The sequence below is a fragment of the Hemibagrus wyckioides genome, linkage group LG17 (assembly GCF_019097595.1).
Source record: "Hemibagrus wyckioides isolate EC202008001 linkage group LG17, SWU_Hwy_1.0, whole genome shotgun sequence".
Taxonomy (NCBI): Eukaryota; Metazoa; Chordata; class Actinopteri; order Siluriformes; family Bagridae; genus Hemibagrus; species Hemibagrus wyckioides.
Genome location: NC_080726.1, coordinates 8,655,115 through 8,676,673, shown reverse-complemented (window position 1 = coordinate 8,676,673; position 21,559 = coordinate 8,655,115). Strand labels below are relative to the sequence as shown.

Below are 21,559 nucleotides of genomic sequence, written 5' to 3'. Positions count from 1 at the left end.
CAGTATAGTCAAATATCAGCTCGTAAGTCAAAACTGTATTGTATTGTACGGTAACAGATTCAGTGGTGTTGTCCAATATTGGGTTAATGCATTAAAAATGATAATTGTATCATATCATATGGAAGACTGCAGATTATGCTCCAAAATTACACTATCTGTGTTTCCATATAGTTTACATTACTCATATTTTACAGTATATAGTGTTGTACTTCTTTTAATCTATTTTAGAATCTATGATAATATATATATATATTTTTTATATTTGTGTGTGTGTGTCAATTACTTGGGCCTCATTATGAGCATATACTCTATTATTCTATATTATAAATATATGTATTTAGTGTGATTAAAAATTAAATAATACATATTTTATAATTCCTACACAAAATGTTCATTTTATTCATTATTATGAATTATTATGCTTGTTCAGCTGACCTTTAAAGCAAACTGAGGTCGACTATAGATTTTACATTATTTTTTAAATACAAAAATTATATGAATTTAAAGTCGGCTAAAATGCCTGTGAATTGTTTGCCTATACATACTACTGGCGTTTTCTGTTATGTGGTTTCTTTAATAATAATGAATCAAGCAGATTAATAATTTTTAACTTTTATCTTGAGTAACAGTAAAAGTAATTATGATGACGACGATGATGACGACGACGATGATGAGGATGATGATGATGATGATTAATAAATTCTCAGAATTTCCACAGAGCGGCGCACGTGGTCTAGTCGAATGCAGAGATTTCGCATATTTAGGTTGGTGGAAACTTTCACGGTGACGAACTTCCGTTTATTGGAGAGTTTTGGGGCTGAGCTCATCTTAAACCAAACACGTATAAGCACCTTTCCTTTCCTTTATAAAGGGAACATGAGCGCTGGGAGGATCAGAACGTTTCAGTTGCTCAGAGCGCACACATCTACGCGCGCGCGTACATACACACACACGCGCACACACATACACTCACGCACATAAGCGCACACGCGTCTGAAATTGAGAAGAAGATTCTCAATAGTTGAAAATTTTCAGTCACTTGGATTTTTCTGGAATGAATAACAAGGTTACTTGCCTGGTCCTGCTTGGAAGCTTGATCTTTTTCTGCGCTGGTAAGTTGAACTTTACCTGAATTTAGTGCACTAGTAGATCCTAAAGACTGAGATGTTCTTCGACTGTTCTTCTTGTTCTTGTTCTTGTTCTTGTTCTTCTTCTTCTTCTTCTTCTTCTTCTTCTGTTTGAACCAATTCTTTGCAGAAATGAATTAAGCAGTGTTTCCTCTGTACAGGTATTACAGCGGATCCCTGCTGCTCACAGCCCTGTCAGAACCTGGGTATATGTGTATCCAAAGGTTTAGATGCCTATGAGTGTGACTGCACACGGACTGGATACTCTGGAGAGAACTGCACCAAACGTAAATCTAATAACTCCAATTGTTTAATAAGAAATCCACTTTACACTACGATGCTCATGATCCTAACGTTCTCTCTCTCTCTCTCTCTTTTTTTTTTGCTTAGCGGAACTTTCCACATGGATCAAGTCCATACTGAAGCCAAGCCCAAATGCAGTACACTACCTGCTGACACATTATAAATGGATATGGGACATCATTAATAACGTCTCGTTTCTGAGGAACACTCTGATGCGCTATGTCCTCACATGTACGCTAAGTTACATTTTTTGGAGTAAATGAATGTCATTTGTATTATATGCATGTTATTAAATAAGTGTAGGACAGCAAAGACTTTTATAAACAGGATTTTTTCAAATAGATGTTTTATAACAGAATGGCTTGGTTTTTAAGGGGATAAAAACAGGGGGAAATTATGTCACTTTATGTTATGTCAGCTTTTCTAAATTTCATATTGGGTTTTAGAGTTACATTTATTGAAATCTTTCTTCTTCGGTAACAATTTTCTTTTTTGATTTACAGCGAGGTCAAATTTGGTGGAAAGTCCACCAACTTACAATGCCGATTATGGCTACAAAAGTTGGGAAGCATACTCCAACTTGTCCTACTACACTCGTACACTACCCCCATTACCCAAACACTGTCCGTCAAAGAACACCACGGCGCTTCCTGATCCCAAGCAGGTGGTGGAACAAGTCCTCCTGAGACAGAAGTTCATTCCTGACCCACAGGGTACGAGCCTGATGTTTGCATTCTTCGCTCAGCATTTTACACACCAGTTCTTCAAGTCTGACTTAAAGAAAGGACCAGCTTTCACCAAAGCCCTGGGCCATGGAGTGAGTCCCATTTACACCCACATTTCTATTCACAAGATTTTCATTCAAAAAGGGACATTATTAGTCAATATATTTTCTAAAGTTTTTATATTTGTGTTTCAGGTGGATTTAAGTCACATCTACGGAGACAATCTGGAGAAACAGCACAAACTCAGACTTTTCAAAGATGGAAAGCTGAAATATCAGGTATGTTCTTGATCAAAAGAACAAAAGCAAATTGAATGTTCTCAGCGAAAATGAGTGCATCCATTGTGTATTAATGTGAAGCAGTGTATTTGAACTTAAGTGTGTTGTGATCTCAGGTGTTGGATGGTGAGGTGTACCCTCCTCTGGTTAGAGACGTTCAGGTCGAGATGCACTACCCACCTCACATTCGGGAGGAGTTCAGATTTGCAGTGGGCCATGAAGCGTTCGGCCTGGTCCCTGGCCTCATGATGTATGCCACTATCTGGCTCAGAGAACACAACCGTGTGTGTGACATCCTGAAGCAGGAGCATCCCGACTGGGACGATGAGCGTCTTTTCCAAACAACACGCCTTATACTGATCGGTAAGCAAACATCCAGACTGTTTGTTAAATATTTTAGCCTGGTTATTAACCAGTTACTTACGTAACACTTAGCAATCACATTTTAAGGCCAATTAAAGGAAACAATAGGAAATCTTATTGGCTCCATCACCTCTATTTGTATTACTATTTAGCAGCATGTAAATGGTATTTAGAGTTATATTTTTAGAGTTATATACATTGCATTGCTGTAAAATCTAAAGAACTAAAAAAACATGATATTTGATCTCCTATAGGTCAGACCATCAAAATCGTGATTGAGGACTATGTTCAGCACTTGAGCGGCTACCACCTCAAGCTTAAGTTTGACCCTGAGCTCCTCTTCAGCGAAAGGTTCCAGTATCAGAACCGCATCTCATCTGAGTTCAGCACGCTGTACCACTGGCACCCGCTGATGCCTGACACGTTTCACATCGAGCACCAGTTCTATACATACTCCCAGTTTCTCTTCAACAACTCCATAGTGGCACATCATGGGATAAGCAACCTGGTGGAGTCTTTCAGCAAGCAACAGGCTGGCAGGGTCAGTATCTCCTCATGTTAATCTCTCTTCATTAATTATAGTCATAGCAATGAAATTCAGCTATGCTTCTGAACAGTTGGAATCTTTGTCTGACTTTTTCTAACATTATCTCTTCAGATCTCTGGTGGAAGGAACCTGCCTCCTGCAGTGCAGAAAATGGCTACTAATGTCCTGCAGCACAGCCGAGAGATGCGCTATCAGTCCTTTAATGCTTACAGGAAGCGTTTCAACATGCAGCCATATAGATCGTTCGAAGAACTGACAGGTGAGGCATATAATGAGCCTTAGAATATTTTTATAATGTTGTGATGCCATTATAACATTGAATCAACACTTGGCAGCTACCTTGAATTGACTTTTGGAATAGTTCATTAAAAATAGCTAAATGACTAGCTATATAGATAGTTAGCCACAATTACACGAGCTGTACCTAAAAGGTATCACTAGTGCACTAGTGCAAATCCTGAACCACTGAGTGAACATTGAACTATAAAACCAAACTGAAGTCGAAATCTCTCTCTGGTGTGTTTTTAGGAGATAAAGAGCTTGCAGCAGATCTTAGGAGCCTGTATGGAGACGTGGACTCTGTGGAACTCTACACTGGCCTTCTGGTGGAGAAACCAAGGCACAACGCTGTGTTCGGAGAGACCATGGTCGAGATGGGTGCCCCGTATTCCCTTAAAGGGCTTATGGGAAATCCTATCTGCTCACCTGAGTACTGGAAGCCCAGCACGTTCGGTGGCAACGTGGGATTTGAGATTGTAAACACAGCCTCTCTGAGGAAGCTTGTTTGCCTCAACGTTAAAGGACCTTGCCCATTCGTGTCCTTTAAAGTGCCTGAGAACAAAGTGCATAATTTAGCCAACATTAACTTGAATTCAACTCCTTCTGGAGAGGGAGACATCAACCCCACTGTCTTACTGAAAGAACGGACTTCAGAACTTTAAAAATTTGTTTAAAAACCACTGTGTAATGTCATTTCTTTTAAACAAAGTATTTTTCAGAAATGTTTTTTAGTTGTTATTTGTTATTATTTATTTAAGTATTTATTTATTTATTTGTTACAGCTGAATTGTAAAATATTTTTTAAAAAAACGTGTTTTTTTATTTTTTTGTTTTTAATTATTGTGTAAATGACTGGGTTCTTGTTTTGTAATTTTTAACAAAAATAAAATTCAAATGAATTTCTTAAAAAAGCCATATTGTTGCCAGATATTCTGTTATTATCTATTCTATATTTACTTCGTATCTATTCTATATCTTCTCTATATCTGTTTTAACTCTTCTCTATTATACATTTCCACACATTATATTCTAATCTAGGACGCACTATACTTCCACAACAATACACCAAATTATTTACTTACTTAAGTCTCTCCAATACACGTGGTGTAGGGTTAATGCTGTTACTCAAAATGAGTGGGCGATGTTAGTACTCAAAGGCCTGTGTTGATGCAGCTTTATAAACTGACCTATGAGTTGCAATAATTCACCACTGGAGCTTTGGTGTGACGTCGGGCCTCTTTTTTATGACGCAAAGCTAAAGCTGCAAAGTCATTGCATCTAATGACTGAATTCATTAACAAAATAGAAGTGGTTGATGGATTTATTGACTCTGAAAATAGCTATGGTCACAAAAACAATGTTGCTCGCGTAGATTACCGCAAACAAGAAATTCCCCATGCTGCTATTTACTGACCAAAAGGAACAGAAGAACAACTTATAATGAAAGTCTAAGGGCAGCTGTTCAACACCATTGATAGACATTTTAAATATCTGACTATGTAACACTGATTCAAAACCACAAATTGAGACTGAAATGCCATGCCGTTTTCTAAAATATAGAAAATATACTAAAATATCATTTTGGTTACGTTTCTCCTATAAGTCCTTTATCTAACCTTTAAAGTGTCTTTAACAGAAGGATTAATCACAAAAATGATATATGATTTTATTATATGCACAATTCATTTCATTTCACAAGTTTTAATTCGATTCAGTTCAATTCAGTTCATTTTGTATAGCGCCTTTTACAATGAACATTGTCTCAAAGCAGCTTTACAAAAGAATAGAAACGGAGAAAGGGGAGGTTGAAAAAACGAAAATAAAAAAATAACTAAATAACTAGAATTAAAAATAAATTATTAAATTATTAAATTAAGTTTTAGCGTTGACATGTGATTTATACATGATTCATTCATTTCTTTTATAAGTGACATACACAATTCATTTATTTTCTCACAACATACACAATTCATTGATTTTCACACGTGAGTTATACACGTCTGATTTATTTTCAGATTGTTTTTCACTTTATCTATTACATATTATTTACATTATGTCACACCTTTCTACTTCATGTAATTTCATACATATTTCATGCAATCACATATTCCCCAAAATAATCACTTCCTGCAGACTTCCTTCATAAGAATTTCAGGTAAAGTGTCTCCTGTTCTCTCAGGGTAACGTGTAAAAGTACTTGTCTGTGGTAATCACACACATAATGCAGAGAAACAGAGATTGGGTTAGGGAAAATGTTGAAGTCTGCTATGGGCAACCTCACTGGAATAGACCCCTAATTGATTTGTACCAGTCCCCTCTGACTCTTGCCATGTAAAACACAGAAGGCATGTGAAAGCGTTTAAATTTGGCAAAATCAACATACTTAAGAGATACAAAAATCAACATACTTAATAGATAGATAGATAGATAGATAGATAGATAGATAGATAGATAGATAGATAGATAGATAGATAGATAGATAGATAGATAGTCACTGAAGCTGCTTCTCTGTCTGGAGATGATGCTGTACAGTGGATGAAATGGATTGTCCATGATGGACAGGAGCCTGCTCAGCACCCTCCTCTCTGCCACTGATGTCAGGCTGTTCAGTTCTGAGCCCACAGTCGAGCCCGCCTTCCTCACCAGCTTGTCCAGACGTGAGGTGTCCTTCTTCTTTACGCTGCCTCCCCAGCACACTGCCGCATAGAAGAGGGCACTCGCCACAACAGTCTTATAGAACATCTGCAGCAGCTTTTTGCAGATGTTAAAGGAAGCCAGCCATCTTAGGAAGTACAGCCAGCTCTGTCCTTTCCTACACAGAGCGTCTGTGTTGGCAGTCCAGTCCATTCTTTCATCCAGCTGTACTCCAAGGTACCCATTGTTTCATCCAGCTGTACTCCAAGGTACAAAAAAGTGGTGTTTAAATGATTTCTATACTTGTTGGAACGTATGTAGCTAAACCTACGTAGCAGAATGACAAAACATATTTGAATGTGTTTTTTAATGTGTTATTGGCACTTAAAAAAGAAGGATTAGTTCCCAGCCTTCTAAAAATTAAATAACCCTTTTATCCATAAATTATTAAATACATAGATTCTATAGATAAAAAAGATTCTGTAGATGCTTTTTATGCATCATATTCTAATGTTTTTCTAAACAAAAATCGTTATTATTCAAAATTTGCATAGGGATTTCCAAAGGGATTGAATTAAAATGTGCTAAATAGCTGCCAATATATATTTTCATTCACATGCTGTATAGAAAGTATAGAAAGTTTTTCAGTTATCGCAAATTTCCTTAAAACAGTCTTAAATTGATTTTTTTTTCTTTTACAGTGTTTATAACTTGGTTTTCACAGTTCCTTCATGTTGGAAAATTCTAAACGATTCTCTGTAATAAACCTATTAAACAAAATTTGTTCACAGGCAATACGAGACAAAAAAAAAAGTCAAAGGTCTGGCATTAAATGCCATCTAGATATGAAAGTTTCATCACAAAGGAGACATGCCACTACAGATATCATCCAGAGAAACTAATTTCACCCTGAAAGTGTAGTAGAGTTTCCCAACAGCTGGCTGTGAGATCATGAGCAGGAGCAGGTTGAAATCTGTTTACTCACAAAGAGTGCGGATGTGTACGATTTAGTGGAGGCGTTGTTAACGCTTGCGTGTCTGTGTTAATGCAACACTACAAAATGAATTATGAGTTGCACATATTCGGAGATTTAGAGTAACACGTGAGGGCTGGCTATGACACTCCACTAAAATATGCAGTGATCAGTCAATAGAATGTGAGCTCATAAAGCAAATGCATTAGTCTATTAGTCGACTATCAACTACTGGAATCTTTGTGTTCATTACAGACTTTCTTAAGGTCACGCAATTTCATTAACTATAAAACTAGGGAGATGAAACGTATTTGCTGACTGATTACATCTGGACTTCACAGGGACTATGTCGTTTTTTTATTAAGAATCCCAACACTCCATGACACATTGTGTACATAATATCTTATGATGCTCTGGAAGTAATAAATGTTGCCTTCCATTCGAGCCCAACACAGATACAATCTACTAATAATAAAGTCACAGTATGTGCTTTCTGCAGAAAAAAACTCCCGGCTTCCGTAAAGGCTTGAAACCCAGACATGAATGAGAAATGACCCGAGTCACGTATTCAAGTCTCATGAAAAGAAAGCTGAACAAATACACACTGTGAACAATGGCTGTTTGTTAGAAGACAGACGAGCAAAATGACCCACATTTTGGGAAAGATTTACCATGCATGAACTTACTGGAAGAGAAGAAGGAGAGGGCAGAGCCAAATTTCTGTGCCAGAAGAGGAAGCATGGGAATGAAAACATTGCCTTGGTGGAAACAGCTAGGAGGTTGTGTTCAGTCACGCTACACTTACCTGAGGATGGATTTAAACCTGCAATTTATTTTCTTTCAGATCTTCAAAGCAAACTTGTAAAACAACTTGAAATAAACCCTCTTACGCTGTTATATATTCTTTTGAATAGATCATATACATTTGTAGTAATAATAATAATAATAATAATAATAATAATAATACAGCAGCTACTACTACTACTACTAATAATGATAATAATAATAATACTAATAATAGGGGTGTTTGCGAGCAGCTTTATATTTGTAGCTCACATATGTAGCTTGTAATTGTATTTTCAATTATTATTTTTAAAAAGACGTTGTTTTTTACATTTTTCCATATTTTTCCTCCGTGTAGTAGATTCAGTTATCACAGTGTACTACGTCATTTGCACTTTACTTTAGAATCAATTCAGCTGTGCTTAATTGCTTAACTACATCAATTTAACATCATACTAGATCAAAAAGTTGTACAAGTTTCCCCCCAAAAAATTCATCAGCCTGCACAGTTATACATGGAACTGTGCATACATTAAATCATTAAATGCAAAGGGTTTTTGTGGTTTCAGTGCCTATTTCCTAACATTTCCACTTCACAGCCCCACGGTCTGTGCTTTGATCCTGTTCTCGGGTTGCTTGTTTATGTGGAGTTTCTCCCTGTTTCCATGGGAGTTTTCTCCTGGTTTTCTAGTTTCCTCACACCACCCCCAAACATTCCAATAGATGGATTTCAAATAGGCCCCAGGTGTAAGTGAGTGTGGGAATATGTGTGTATGGTGTCATTCAGGGTGTATTCCTGTCTCACATCAAGTGTTTCTTGGTCCCTGATCAGGTTAAAGGAGTCATTTAAGCAGTTGATGAGGATAACCACATGGAATATACTGTATATGTAATGTCTAGACATAAAAAGCTGATTTGATGAGTCATTTCACTGTAACATACAGAAGAAAAGGTGTATGAGGGATTTTGCATACAAGTCATCTTTTGTGCAATTTGCTTCTCACCAAGGAGGTCAGGTTTGTAATTTCACATATGTAACACTATGCATTAATTTCATATTTATTAGAGTATATCTACAGCATTTATGGGCCATTGTAGTTAGACTGTTTCATCCATCCATCCATTTTCTATACCCGCTTTATTCCTAATTAGGGTAACACTGGAGCCTATGCCAGGGCCACATATAGAGAGACAACCACACACACTCATACCTATGGGAAATTATCAAACAACCTAATGTACATGTTTTTGGACTGTCAGAGGAAACCAGAGTACCCAGAGTAAACCCACACAGGCACGGGAACATGCAAACTCCACACAGAAAGGCCAAACCCAGTAACAAACCCAAGATTTGAACCCAGGAACCTTCTTGCTGTGAGGCAACAGTGCTAACCACTAAGCCACCGTGCTTCCCAGTTGTTTCTTCAGCTGTAATTGTAATTTGTAGTAAGATATTTTATTGGTTGTAATAAATCTCAAAACTATAAAATCTATCAAAACTGCAGCTCTTGTGGGGTGTTCCCAGTCTGCAGTGGTCAGTATCTATCAAAAGTGGTCCAAGGAAGGAACAGTGGTGAACTGGCGACAGGGTCATGGTCGGCCAAGGGTCATTGCAGCATGTGGGGATCGAAGGCTAGACCGTGTGATCTGATCCAACAGACGAGCTACTGTTGCTCAGATTTCTGAAGAGGTTAATGCTGGTTCTGATAGAAAGGTGTCAGAATACACAGTGCATCACAGTTTGCTGTGTATGGGGCTGCATAGCTGCAGACCAGTCAGGGTGCCCATGCTGACCTCCGCTGAAAGCACCAACAATGGGCCCGTGAGCATCAGAACCTACCCCGGAGCAGTGGAAAACTATAACTACAGTATTTATGGGTAATAAATCTCTAAACAAAATCTAAGCCTCTGAGTGATTCTGCTCTTGGCTGATTTGATAAGATTTTATTAGAAAAGTCTGTAATGACAAATATATTTCACCCCTTGTCAGTTTGCAAATAGAGCTTGATGACAGTCTGAAGCATGCAGTATTTAAAACCATTCATAGAAAACCTGTAGTAGGTCACAGCTTATGAAAGCAGAAACTGTCTTTGTCTGTCATTCAGACTGATTCAGTGAAATTAACTCCAAGTTCTTATCACTCATTAAAACAAAAGTGCGTGACTTGTTGTCATTGTTTAATATTTGACATGCACAGTCCTGCTTGTTATACTGTACGATTTTACAATATTTTAAAACACACAGGATGCTAGTAGGAGGTGAAACCACAAAGCCTTTAATCATTTAAACAAGTATGTTGAAACTAGTTGAAAGAGGATTGAAGAGGGGCTTGTGGAGGAAAGATGAGAAGAAACAACATGAGTCAGAGGCAGCAGAATGAATTCACCTCACGCTCCACAATCTGAGGAGTGTCCCATCAGCCAATTCAAGATGCGTCACACATGTTCCCTTTAAAGACGTGTGCTACGCAAGCAGCTCAACAGTGCATTCATGCCAGCTGAAAGAATATGCAGTGCAGACTGCTAGGTTTAAACTGCTGGTGAAGGCTTAGAATTAGTTTCACCTCCAGTTTCACCTCCTACACATTCACAGGCACTTTATATATAATAGCAGGAAAGTAGTAAAAACCATTTGATCTTTTTGAATGAATGGGTTGCCACGTATAAGGTTTTGAAGCTCCTTTTGAATTGGGGCTTTGGGTAGGTTTTTCTGTTTCTATGTTAGGAATTTTGTATACACTAAATTAATTTTTAACTAAAGGCATGTGTTAGCAGCAAAGCCCTTATGTGCACAGCTATCGGTTTTGGGTTCTATCTTTAGCAATGGACACCACCACACACACACAACACCATCACCACCCCCAAAATGTGGTTTGATCTGCCCAGAAGGATACATTAACTCATATAATCACTCTTTACAGCTGTTATGAGCAGAAAAGCATCTCATCATGCTCAAAACACTGGACATTGAGATGGATGGGTACAAACACACACAAACATGCATGCAGACATTCATACATACATACACTGATCAGGCATAATAGTGAGTTTGACAAGGGCCAAATTGTGATGGCTAGACGACTGGATCAGAGCATCTCCAAAACTGCAGCTCTTGTGGGGTGTTCCCGGTCTGCAGTGGTCAGTATCTATCAAAAGTGGTCCAAGGAAGGAACAGTGATGAACCAGCGACAGAGTCATGGGTGGCCAAGGCTCACTGAATCACATAAGTGAAAGCTGGCCCGTGTGGTCTGATCAAACAGACAAGCTAGTGTTGCTCAAATTGCTGAAGAAGTTAATGCTGGTTCTGATAGAAAGGTGTCACAGTGCATCACAGTTTGTTGTGTACAGGGCTGCATAGACGCACATCAATCAGGGTGCCCATGCTGACCCCTGTGCACAGCCGAGAGCACCAACAATGGGCATCAGAACTGGACCATGGCGCAATGAAAGAAGGTGGCCTGGTCTGTTGAATCACGTTTTTCTTTTACATCATGTGAATGGCCGGGTGCATGTGCATTGCTTACCTGGGGAATACATGGCACCAAGATGCACTATGGGAAGAAGGCAAGCCAGCGGAGGCAGTGCCATGCTTTGGGCAATGTTCTGTTGGGAAACCTTGGGTCCTGCCATCCATGTGGATGTTACTTTGACATGTACCACCTACTAGGGATGCAACAATACAGTTAACCCACGGTTCAATACATACCGCAGTTTTTACCCACGGTTTTCGGTTCGGTTCGGTTCGGATGGCTTGGCAAATTAAAGGGTTTTTTTCCATTATTCTTTGTTTAGGCGACAGGAACAGTAAGTATGTTAAGAAGAAAAAAACTGGTTTTAGTTGCAATTCTCTTTATTTTACTTAAATGCAAAAATCAACTAACAATGAAAGTGTACTGAAAATAGTGAGATATAAAAATTAGCGCTTGTATGACTTTATTACAGGAGACGGGTTTGGAGGATCCGCTCTGTAATGACCAGTCACTGTGAGATAACTCTCTGTAATGACCAGTCATGGTGGGATAACTCTCTGTTACTCCAGACCTCCAGCTATCTGTTATTAGAGCAAGACTTTGTGCTTTAACCAAAGCGTTTTCAATTTTTTTGCGCGTTTTTTTTCGTAGAGGTCGGGATACACACAGTGATATCTCTGGGTGATGGAGCTGCAGATGTGTGGTCATGTTGGAAGTATTTCCATGTCCGTATCTAACTCGTGTGTAACACTGCTTAAACACAGTCATTTTTTTGTTTACTGTTTTTGTTTCATCGGCATCATGGTCAACAACAAATGTCCCCACACCACAGATCTGAATCACGGCGCTGCTTCCTCGTGTTTCTGTTAGGGGTGGGCGAATCGATCCTAATATCGATAGTATCGATACCAACGTCGGTATCGATATCGGGCATCGAGATCGATACTTTAGTTTAAAATTCTCTAATCTATTCTGAAGTACGTTGCTTTTGTTCATCAAAAAGCTTACACGTCTCTGAATAAGTTGCTTTTTTTTAGCTGCTCTGAATGAGAGATACAGAAAGAAAGAGGAGCGTCGTGTGGACTTATTTCATTTACTGCAGTAAATGAAAACATTGCAAACTGTGATGCTTGTAGAAAGGGAAACATGTAAACATGCTATTGTTTCTGAACATAAACCTCTAAGTCTTAACAGGGTGTCAGGGTTTAAAAGGGGGCTGCAGGGAATATTTCCTTGGACATAGGAGGGCTTTGGGGGTATAGACAGACTCAGATGCAATAGTATGTGCTTTTGTTCAGTTATCTGCACTTTATTTACTTAATTTTTTACAAGCTGTTCACTTTTTTATAAAATGAGGCAGATGTGTTTAATGAAAGGGAAACATTTTATTTATTTTATTTTGAACAAAACACTGAACAAAAAAAACTGTTAAAAAAAAAAAGAAAGACTTAAAATCATTTGTTCTCCAGTAATAATTTTGTGCACTTTGTTTATATAAAATGTATTTGTGTATGTGTTTTAAAGTTATTTGTTTATAGACAAAGAAGTGCTAAAAGAGAAATTGTTTTATTATATTATTGTTTCTGAACAAAAATCCCAGACTAAAGGAAAGAAAATGTAAGTTTAAAAAAGATCATTGTTCTCTTGTAATACTTTTCAAGTATTCTAGTTCATTACAGTAATAAAAAATGTATTTTTTATTTGGCTTAGAAGTATTTAAAATCTATCCTGGGTTTTAACAAACACAAATACAGGTGCTTTGAGAGCACAAATTACAAAATCTTTTAGTGTTCAATGTAAATGTATTCTGATTTAGCATATTAATGATGCATTCACTTCATAAATCATGACTGCTCTACTCTACAGGAAAGTAGATGTAGGCTCAAGTTCATGCTTTTAGAAAGTAAAAGTATCGGTATCAATATCGGCGATACTGTCCCTGTATTTACTTGGTATCGGATCGATACCAAATTTTGCAGTATCGCCCACCCCTACTCCAGGGTTAGAGTGAAATCTGACACAAGTATCGCAAACATGGTCACCGCCCCTAACTTTAGCGCTCACTGATTGGATATTTACTCACGGGGAGGCGTGTCTGTCTCAGCATGTAGACATACCATGCAAGCAAACATACACAGGAGGTTCAGAGAGTAATAGAGAGCATGAAGAAAAAAGAGAAATACCAAAATTTTATTTTTTTTTTCAAAAACGCATGGTTATTATTGTTTTAAAGAAAAAACCATGGTTCACATGCGTATTGAACCGTCATCCCTACCACCTACCTAAGCATTGTTGCAGACCATGTACACCCTTTCATGGAAACGGTATTCCCTGATGGCTGTGGCCTCTTTCAGCAGGATAATGCACCGTGCCACAAAGCAAAAATGGTTCAGGAATGGTTTGATAAGCACAACAACGAGTTTGAGGTGTTTACTTGGGCTCCAAATTCCCCAGATCTCAATCCTATCGAGCATCTGTGGGATGTTCTGGACAAACAAGTCCGATCCATGGAGGCCCCACCTCACAACTTAGAGGACTTAAAGGATCTGCTGCTAACATCTTGGTGCCAGATACCACAGCACACCTTCAGGGACCTAGTGGAGTCCATGGGTCAGGGCTGTTTTGGCAGCAAAAGGGCGACCAACACAATATTAGACAGGCGGTCATAATGTTATCGTAATAGTGTTCAACTATTTTTTGGCACTATTTTACAAACCATAAAACAGTGATGTATTGCATAACAACCTATAAATTAGTGATGTAGTCCTTAGCTGGACAAGTTGATAAACTGGATTAATTGGTGATGTGGTGAGAAAGTGCCCAGCCTTTTCTGAGAACAGACAAATGTCTGTTCCGGAAGTAACATGTGCTTACAGGTTATTTTGCCCAAAGCAAATTAACTGCTCTTGTTTTAGTGGTTTCCAACCTGAGCACAGATTCAGCCAGAATGTGCAGTGATCTGAGCCTAATCATGGGGTTTTTCCACTGTGAAGCATTTCCCTTTTTATACACTTTAATACACTTATATTCCGAGAATATATGTTATATATATATATATGCATCTATATACAGTACATGTACATTTACACAGATAGCAATGGGTTTTAACCAAATCAATTTATAACAAAGGTCCAACTCAATGTATAATAAAGGTCCAGCTCAATTTATAATGAAAGTCCAGCTCAATTTATAATGAAGGTCCAGCTCAATCATAGAGCTGTTAAAAGAGTAAAATTCCATTCCAAGTGTGCAGAAATTAAAGGACTTGTTCAGGCTTGTGTTAAATAGGAGCATAATATAAACTGACACCCATTCAGATTACTGAAATTAGGTTACACCCCAGAAGTTGCTAGTCTTCTCTTGAGTTTTCCAATTATGTCTAGACAATACTTGTTTTTAAAAAAGGTTATAAGGCGGAAAACAATTGTGCAAATGTAAATAGCTTATTTTGTTCATTTAGACAGTTTACTAAAATATGACGTTAAATAAAATGACTAAATAATGAACAATTAATTAATCAACACTAATATGATACAAATACAAAATGTATGAATAAAAGAAACATCTATTAGTAGTCTTATATACTATAGTCTAATCTAATCTAAGCGCTGACCACCAAGATCTAATGTGAGACTGCAACGTTGTTACACTACTCTACACAGAGAAAGCAGAGGTGTCATAAAAAGCCCTTAGTGAAAACTTCCGTTACTGTTTACAGTAGCAGCAGAGGTGTGGACAATTATCCCCAATTATTTATTCCATAAGATCAAATATGTACTCAAGTGGCAATGTAGCAAGAAAAATAGTCAACGACTTGAGTCAGAATCATTGATAAGTGAGGCACACCTCTGATTTCTGCAAACTTGGACAGGTCAAAACCAAGCAAACAGAGCCAAGACGCAAGACAGATGCCAACAGAGTGGCTAAAATCAAAGTGCCACAGCAACACACCAACACATCACACATACACTCCCACACACAACACACCACACCTCCTCGCAAGATTCCCAGCTGGAAAGTCACTGCTGAGTAACCAACTCCATCATACTGAAATCCTCTTGTTCACACCCTACTTCCTATTCTCCATTGTGAATACCTGAAATTGTCAAGGGGTCAGCAGCCATTCTGTGTTACTGTTTGAGTGACTGATCTCATTGTTGAAGCGTACAAACACATGGATGTCAGTATACGTCTAATTTGGTGCAGCCATTTATCAATAAAGAGAACGAGAGTAACAACAATCCCAAGAATTGTTCCGGATGCTCAGGTGTTCATAGGCATTTCATTTATTCATTCATCTTTAGTGACTGCTTTATCAGGAGCTTATCCTAGGAGTCACAAGGTGTGTATACACTCTGTGTACACTCTATATCAAATACTCATTAACAGACTCATTCATATACTCATACAGACTCATTCACACCTAGCAGCAATGTAGAATAACCAAACAACCTTTTTTTGGGAAAGTATGAGGAAATCAAAGACAATGGAAGGCATTCATAACAACATGAGAAACCCACACAGTGAGGATCAACTAAGGAACTCTGGCCCTATTAGTTGGCAACTTTCCCCACTGTGCCACTGTGCTGTCCCCACTGTACCACTGTGCATGTTTCCCCCAATTAGTGCAATGTTCAATGTGAAGAGACATTGCTGTAAGTCAGAACCCATGAGCTCACCCTGAGCAACGTGTCCATCACTTTTTAATCTGTTTTTGCTGTACTGCCACACCAAGCTCCTGAATAATCAACTGGTGACAAAGAAAGGTTTGTTTGTACAGAAGGTGACATATTTATGTATGTGTCAGTCTTAAAGCAACAAAAACAATGGCAGTTTGTCACCTTCGAGTTAGTAACACTACTATGTGGCAGACAGTCTGAGTCAAACTGCGAGTCAGAGGTAGAAGAGGTAAATAAATATACAGTATATTAGTCATAAAACAGTGTACTGTTATATAAAAAACAAGCTAGCGATGGATTGATATGCCAACCCCAAAGTTCTTGTTTTCATGTATCTCTTTCTATGTATTTTTGAATTTTCTTATACCTCTTCACCTTCCATTCATTTTATTTGCCAACAACTACAATTTTTTGGATTGATCCAGGAATGAAAAAGAAATGAAAGGAAATTTCATTTTGTGATACATCTGTGGAAAAACGTTGTAGCAGCTACAACCAGTCATTTCTCACCAGCTATTAATATCTATCCCCTATGCATCACAACCTCCACTCTACCTCGACCTCCTCTGTAGCTTCCAGCACCATCAGTCATATTATTCCCGTCTTACTATTTCTGCATGCATTGTGTTGTCTGTATGCATCAGCTGTCTCCCTGACTTACCATCAGAAAAATGTAATTAAGGAAGAATTGCTTATAGCTCTAATTATGAAACTTCAAATGAAACTATACTGTCATTTCCTTTCCAGACTGTGTGTGAGTTTAATCCTCTTTCATTGAAAAAGCCATATTTAGAATAATCACTAGCTTCCTCTTTGAATTTCTTTGAAATTTATTCATTGTAAAGTTGTATATGCAATGCAGAAGTGTCATTAATTTCTGATTTATAATTATAAATAAATATGACACTATTTATAAATAAATATAACACTGCCACTGGGATCAGTTGCATATTTCAGCTTGATTTCAGCTATGGAGAAAGACTCCATCAAGCCAATCCATCTTGTGAGAGATGCTCCAGGAAGCATGGGGTGAAATCACATTCATCATTTCCATCGAAATCATTATTTCTAGCTCTGACATATCAGCATGTCCTGACCTTTTGCTACATTTTCTATTCAAACTAATTCTGTGTGTGTTTCCTTGGAAAACAATACAATTTTTTGAGCGATCCCAAACTTTTGAGCGGTAGTGTATGTTATTTCAACATATAGCTAGACTGAAGTTTATCCAACTTGTATTACAAACCTGCCTGAGCCTTTTAACTCAGACATTTTAATTCAGACATTTTTTACAGCCACCTTTTTTCCTGAGCTTCATACAGAGTTTTCAGGAACAGTAACTTTCTTGTATTCCTCTCTCATTCTCATGAAGTGGCTATGAAAATTTGGCAACGCTCTTGTTCCTAGAAAATGAGACCTTTTGAAACATTGTAGATTGCACCATGAATCTCTGGGCTGTTATCATTCCTAACCATGCCTTTATTTAGTTTGCCATTGCTTTTTTAAGACTCTGAGCTGACTTTATTCCCATTTGTCAAGACAGAATGCCTCGGATGATGCACATTTCTTTTCTCGTCAAAATTGTGGCTCAATGAAATTCTCAAGAAATATTTTTTTGTGTATCATAGACACCCTTTAAAGAATCTAGAAACTGTTGGCTGTGTATTTACAGAAGTAACGAATGTGTATGCCACTTTTGCCATCCATAAAAGCAGACAGTATATGCCTCATTACTCTGTTCTACCTTCTGTGTAACAGAGAACTGTAATGCTTCATGTTTAATTGCTTTCCAAAATGGTGCATAAATTCAGTGCTGCATAAATTAGAAATGTTACATATTAGTGAACATTTTGTCCTCAAAGTTGATGTATTAGAAGTAGGAAAAATGGGCAAGCGTAAGGATTTGAGCGAGTTTGTCGAAGGGCCAAATTGTGATGGCTTGACGATTGGATCAGAGCATCTCCAAAACTGCAGCTCTTGTGGGGTGTTCCCGGTCTGCAGTGGTCAGTATCTATCAAAAGTGATCCAAGGAAGGAACAGTGGTGAACCAGCGACAGGGTCATGGACGGTCAAGGCTCATTAATGCACGTGGGGAGCGAGGGCTGGCCCGTGTGATCCGATCCTACAGACGAGCTACTGTTGCTCAAATTGCTGAAGAAGTTAATGCTGGTTCTGATAGAAACATGTCAGAATACACAGTGCATGACAGGTCAGGGCTGTTTTGGCAGCAAAAGGGGAGACCAACACAATATTAGGCAGGTGGTCATAATGTTATGTCTGATCGGTTCATTTCTGCAGTGGCATCAGTGGACACAAGTAGAGACCTTTGCTGAAAAGTCTAGTTTATGAGTGTTTTTTCAGCTTCATGCTAAAGACAAAATGATCAAAGTTGTGGAAGCTGTGGAATGCATCATTCATGTGAAAAACAAAGTTTTCAGGGCATTCCCATTCTGAAGTCTTTGTCTCAGTTAATTAATGACAAAGTTTGTTTGAGAGGCAACAAGCTGGGCATTCTGAATCAACAAGAGTTGTATGATGATGATGTGTGATTGCAGGGTAGCCTAGGATTAGCCTGAAATGTGCCATTTGTCTTCCCTGCTAGAAGAATATAAATGGTTGAGTCAGACCTTGGATTGCTCTTAGGTTACGCGTGACCACGATATACGCAAGCTAATCTTGCCTTCTGTGATTCTAGATAAATGCCATGACTCTAGGTTAATAATCAGAGACACATTTCACATTTCCTAAACCACAATATCAGTATAAAAGCAGAACTTATTGAGCATTTATATATAACTTTAACACAAAATGTTAAACCCCTAAGGAAGTGTCCCCATATCATCAGATGCCTCTTCCAGTTCCCCATCCCTTGTTTCCGGAGCTGAATTGTGAGTGATGGCATTTTGGAATTTCCAAGTTTGCTTAAGAAAATGAGATGATTCTTGAGTCTGCCTATGCTTCATTCAGAAAAAAAAGACATTTCTGAACAAGTTTGATATTCTTAAAAAATTGACAATTGTTTTGTGTGTATTTTCAGTGAAAGACAAAAAGTGGCTACTTTTACATGTACTCAGGTATTTTAAATTAAACTTAGGACTTATGTATGCACACTGTACATACTGTATTTATTTATTGTCATAACATTTATATTTTTACTTTTTATATCTACATATATGTACAGTATATATTGTATATATTGAACTGTGACACATTTATGCTGTCAAAGCAAGTATAAGATGTCATTAATAAAGAAAACAGTGAAGTATAAATATGCCAAAATAATATGTAAATATATTAATAAAGTAAAGTTAGTGAAGTACTATCTATTTCTGCCTTTCTTTTATCACAATCTGCTGTATGGACTTAAATCTCCTGTCTAAATGAACCACAAATCTACACTATATTGCCAAAAGTATTCGCTCACCCATCCAAATAATCAGAATCAGGTGTTCCAATCATTTCCATGGCCACAGGTGTATAAAATCAAGCACCTAGGCATGCAGACTGTTTTTACAAACATTTGTGAAAGAATGGGTCGCTCTCAGGAGCTCAGTGAATTCCAGCGTGGAACTGTGATAGGATGCCACCTGTGCAACAAATCCAGTCGTGAAATTTCCTCGCTCCTAAATATTCCACAGTCAACTGTCAGCTGTATTATAAGAATATGGAAGTGTTTGGGAACGACAGCAACTCAGCCACGAAGTGGTAGGCCACGTAAACTGACGGAGCGGGGTCAGCGGATGCTGAGGCGCATAGTGCGAAGAGGTCGCCAACTTTCTGCAGAGTCAATCGCTACAGACCTCCAAACTTCATGTGGCCTTCAGATTAGCTCAAGAACAGTGCGCAGAGAGCTTCATGGAATGGGTTTCCATGGCCGAGCAGCTGCATCCAAGCCATACATCACCAAGTGCAACGCAAAGCGTCGGATGCAGCGGTATAAAGCACGTTGCCACTGGACTCTAGAGCAGTGGAGACGCGTTCTCTGGAGTGACGAATCGCGCTTCTCCATCTGGCAATCTGATGGACGAGTCTGGGTTTGGCGGTTGCCAGGAGAACGGTACTTGTCTGACTGCATTGTGCCAAGTGTAAAGTTTGGTGGAGGGGGGATTATGGTGTGGGGTTGTTTTTCAGGAGCTGGGCTCGGCCCCTTAGTTCCAGTGAAAGGGACTCTGAATGCTTCAGCATACCAAGACATTTTGGACAATTCCATGCTCCAAACTTTGTGGGAACAGTTTGGAGCTGGCCCCTTCCTCTTCCAACATGACTGTGCACCAGTGCACAAAGCAAGGTCCATAAAGACATGGATGACAGAGTTTGGTGTGGATGAACTTGACTGGCCTGCACAGAGTCCTGACCTCAACCCGATAGAACACCTTTGGGATGAATTAGAGCGGAGACTGAGAGCCAGGCCTTCTCGTCCAACATCAGTGTGTGACCTCACAAATGCGCTTCTGGAAGAATGGTCAGAAATTCCCATAAACACACTCCTAAACCTTGTGGACAGCCTTCCCAGAAGAGTTGAAGCTGTTATAGCTGCAAAGGGTGGACCGACGTCATATTGAACCCTATGGATTAGGAATGGGATGTCACTTAAGTTCATATGCGAGTCAAGGCAGGTGAGCGAATACTTTTGGCAATATAGTGTATCTTCTTAACTTCATGTGTATATTTCAAATTGGCAGCATTTTTGCTATGAGTGGATGAATGAATGAATGAATGAATTAATTAATATATATTTTTTTAAAAACCCATGCAAATGATAGAAAATTTCTACAAAAATTCTACCCAAAAAAAAACAGCATAGCAGAACTAAACCTCATAAATTCTTTCTTGTAAGTGTAAGTGTGTGTAAAGGTCATGATATTGTCTGCTTTGAGGGCAGAGGGTAAAGGAGAGGTGAATACGTGATGTGGGATGTGACAGAAGCGGATGTGTGTGACTTATAAGGGCTTTCCTCATATGAAAACACGAGTGCGGTTGCTAAGGTAGAGGCTCCGTTTGTTTGTTTGTTTTCTGTGAGTGTTTGAGTTAATGGAGGGTGAACTCAATTCTGTCACATTTCCAAAACAGACCTGCCCTTTAATTAATGAGCCTAGTCAAAAGATTGAAAAGATTTAAATAATAAGAATAAATGTTTATAGTTGGATCTGAATGTGACGTTTTCTTTTGTTTGTTTTTTCAATTGTATTTGGCAACCTCACTGTTTTTATTAGGCTTCTGCCAAACGTAACCTTGGTTTTCTTCATGAGCTCATTTAAAACACATCTGTTCAGCTGAAATTGAAACATATCCAAATATCCTCTTGGCATCGGCCAATTCTTATGACTTTCCCACAGATTTCTAAACATTAGCGAGCTTTTTAAGAAATTCCTTTTGTATTTATTTATTTATTTGTACTA

General features: G+C 38.3%; 1 protein-coding gene across 1 annotated transcript; it reads left to right on the top strand.

The window, feature by feature from the left end:
* Window positions 1–877: 877 nt before the first annotated feature.
* On the top strand, window positions 878–4,462 carry ptgs2a (prostaglandin-endoperoxide synthase 2a). Its single transcript, XM_058413233.1, has 9 exons — window positions 878–1,112; window positions 1,289–1,414; window positions 1,518–1,661; window positions 1,934–2,247; window positions 2,350–2,433; window positions 2,550–2,796; window positions 3,051–3,337; window positions 3,455–3,602; window positions 3,872–4,462. The coding sequence occupies exons 1-9, from the start codon at window positions 1,055–1,057 to the stop codon at window positions 4,282–4,284; spliced, it is 1,821 nt and encodes a 606-aa protein (XP_058269216.1). The 5' UTR covers window positions 878–1,054; the 3' UTR covers window positions 4,285–4,462.
* The last annotated feature ends 17,097 nt before the right edge of the window (window positions 4,463–21,559 follow it).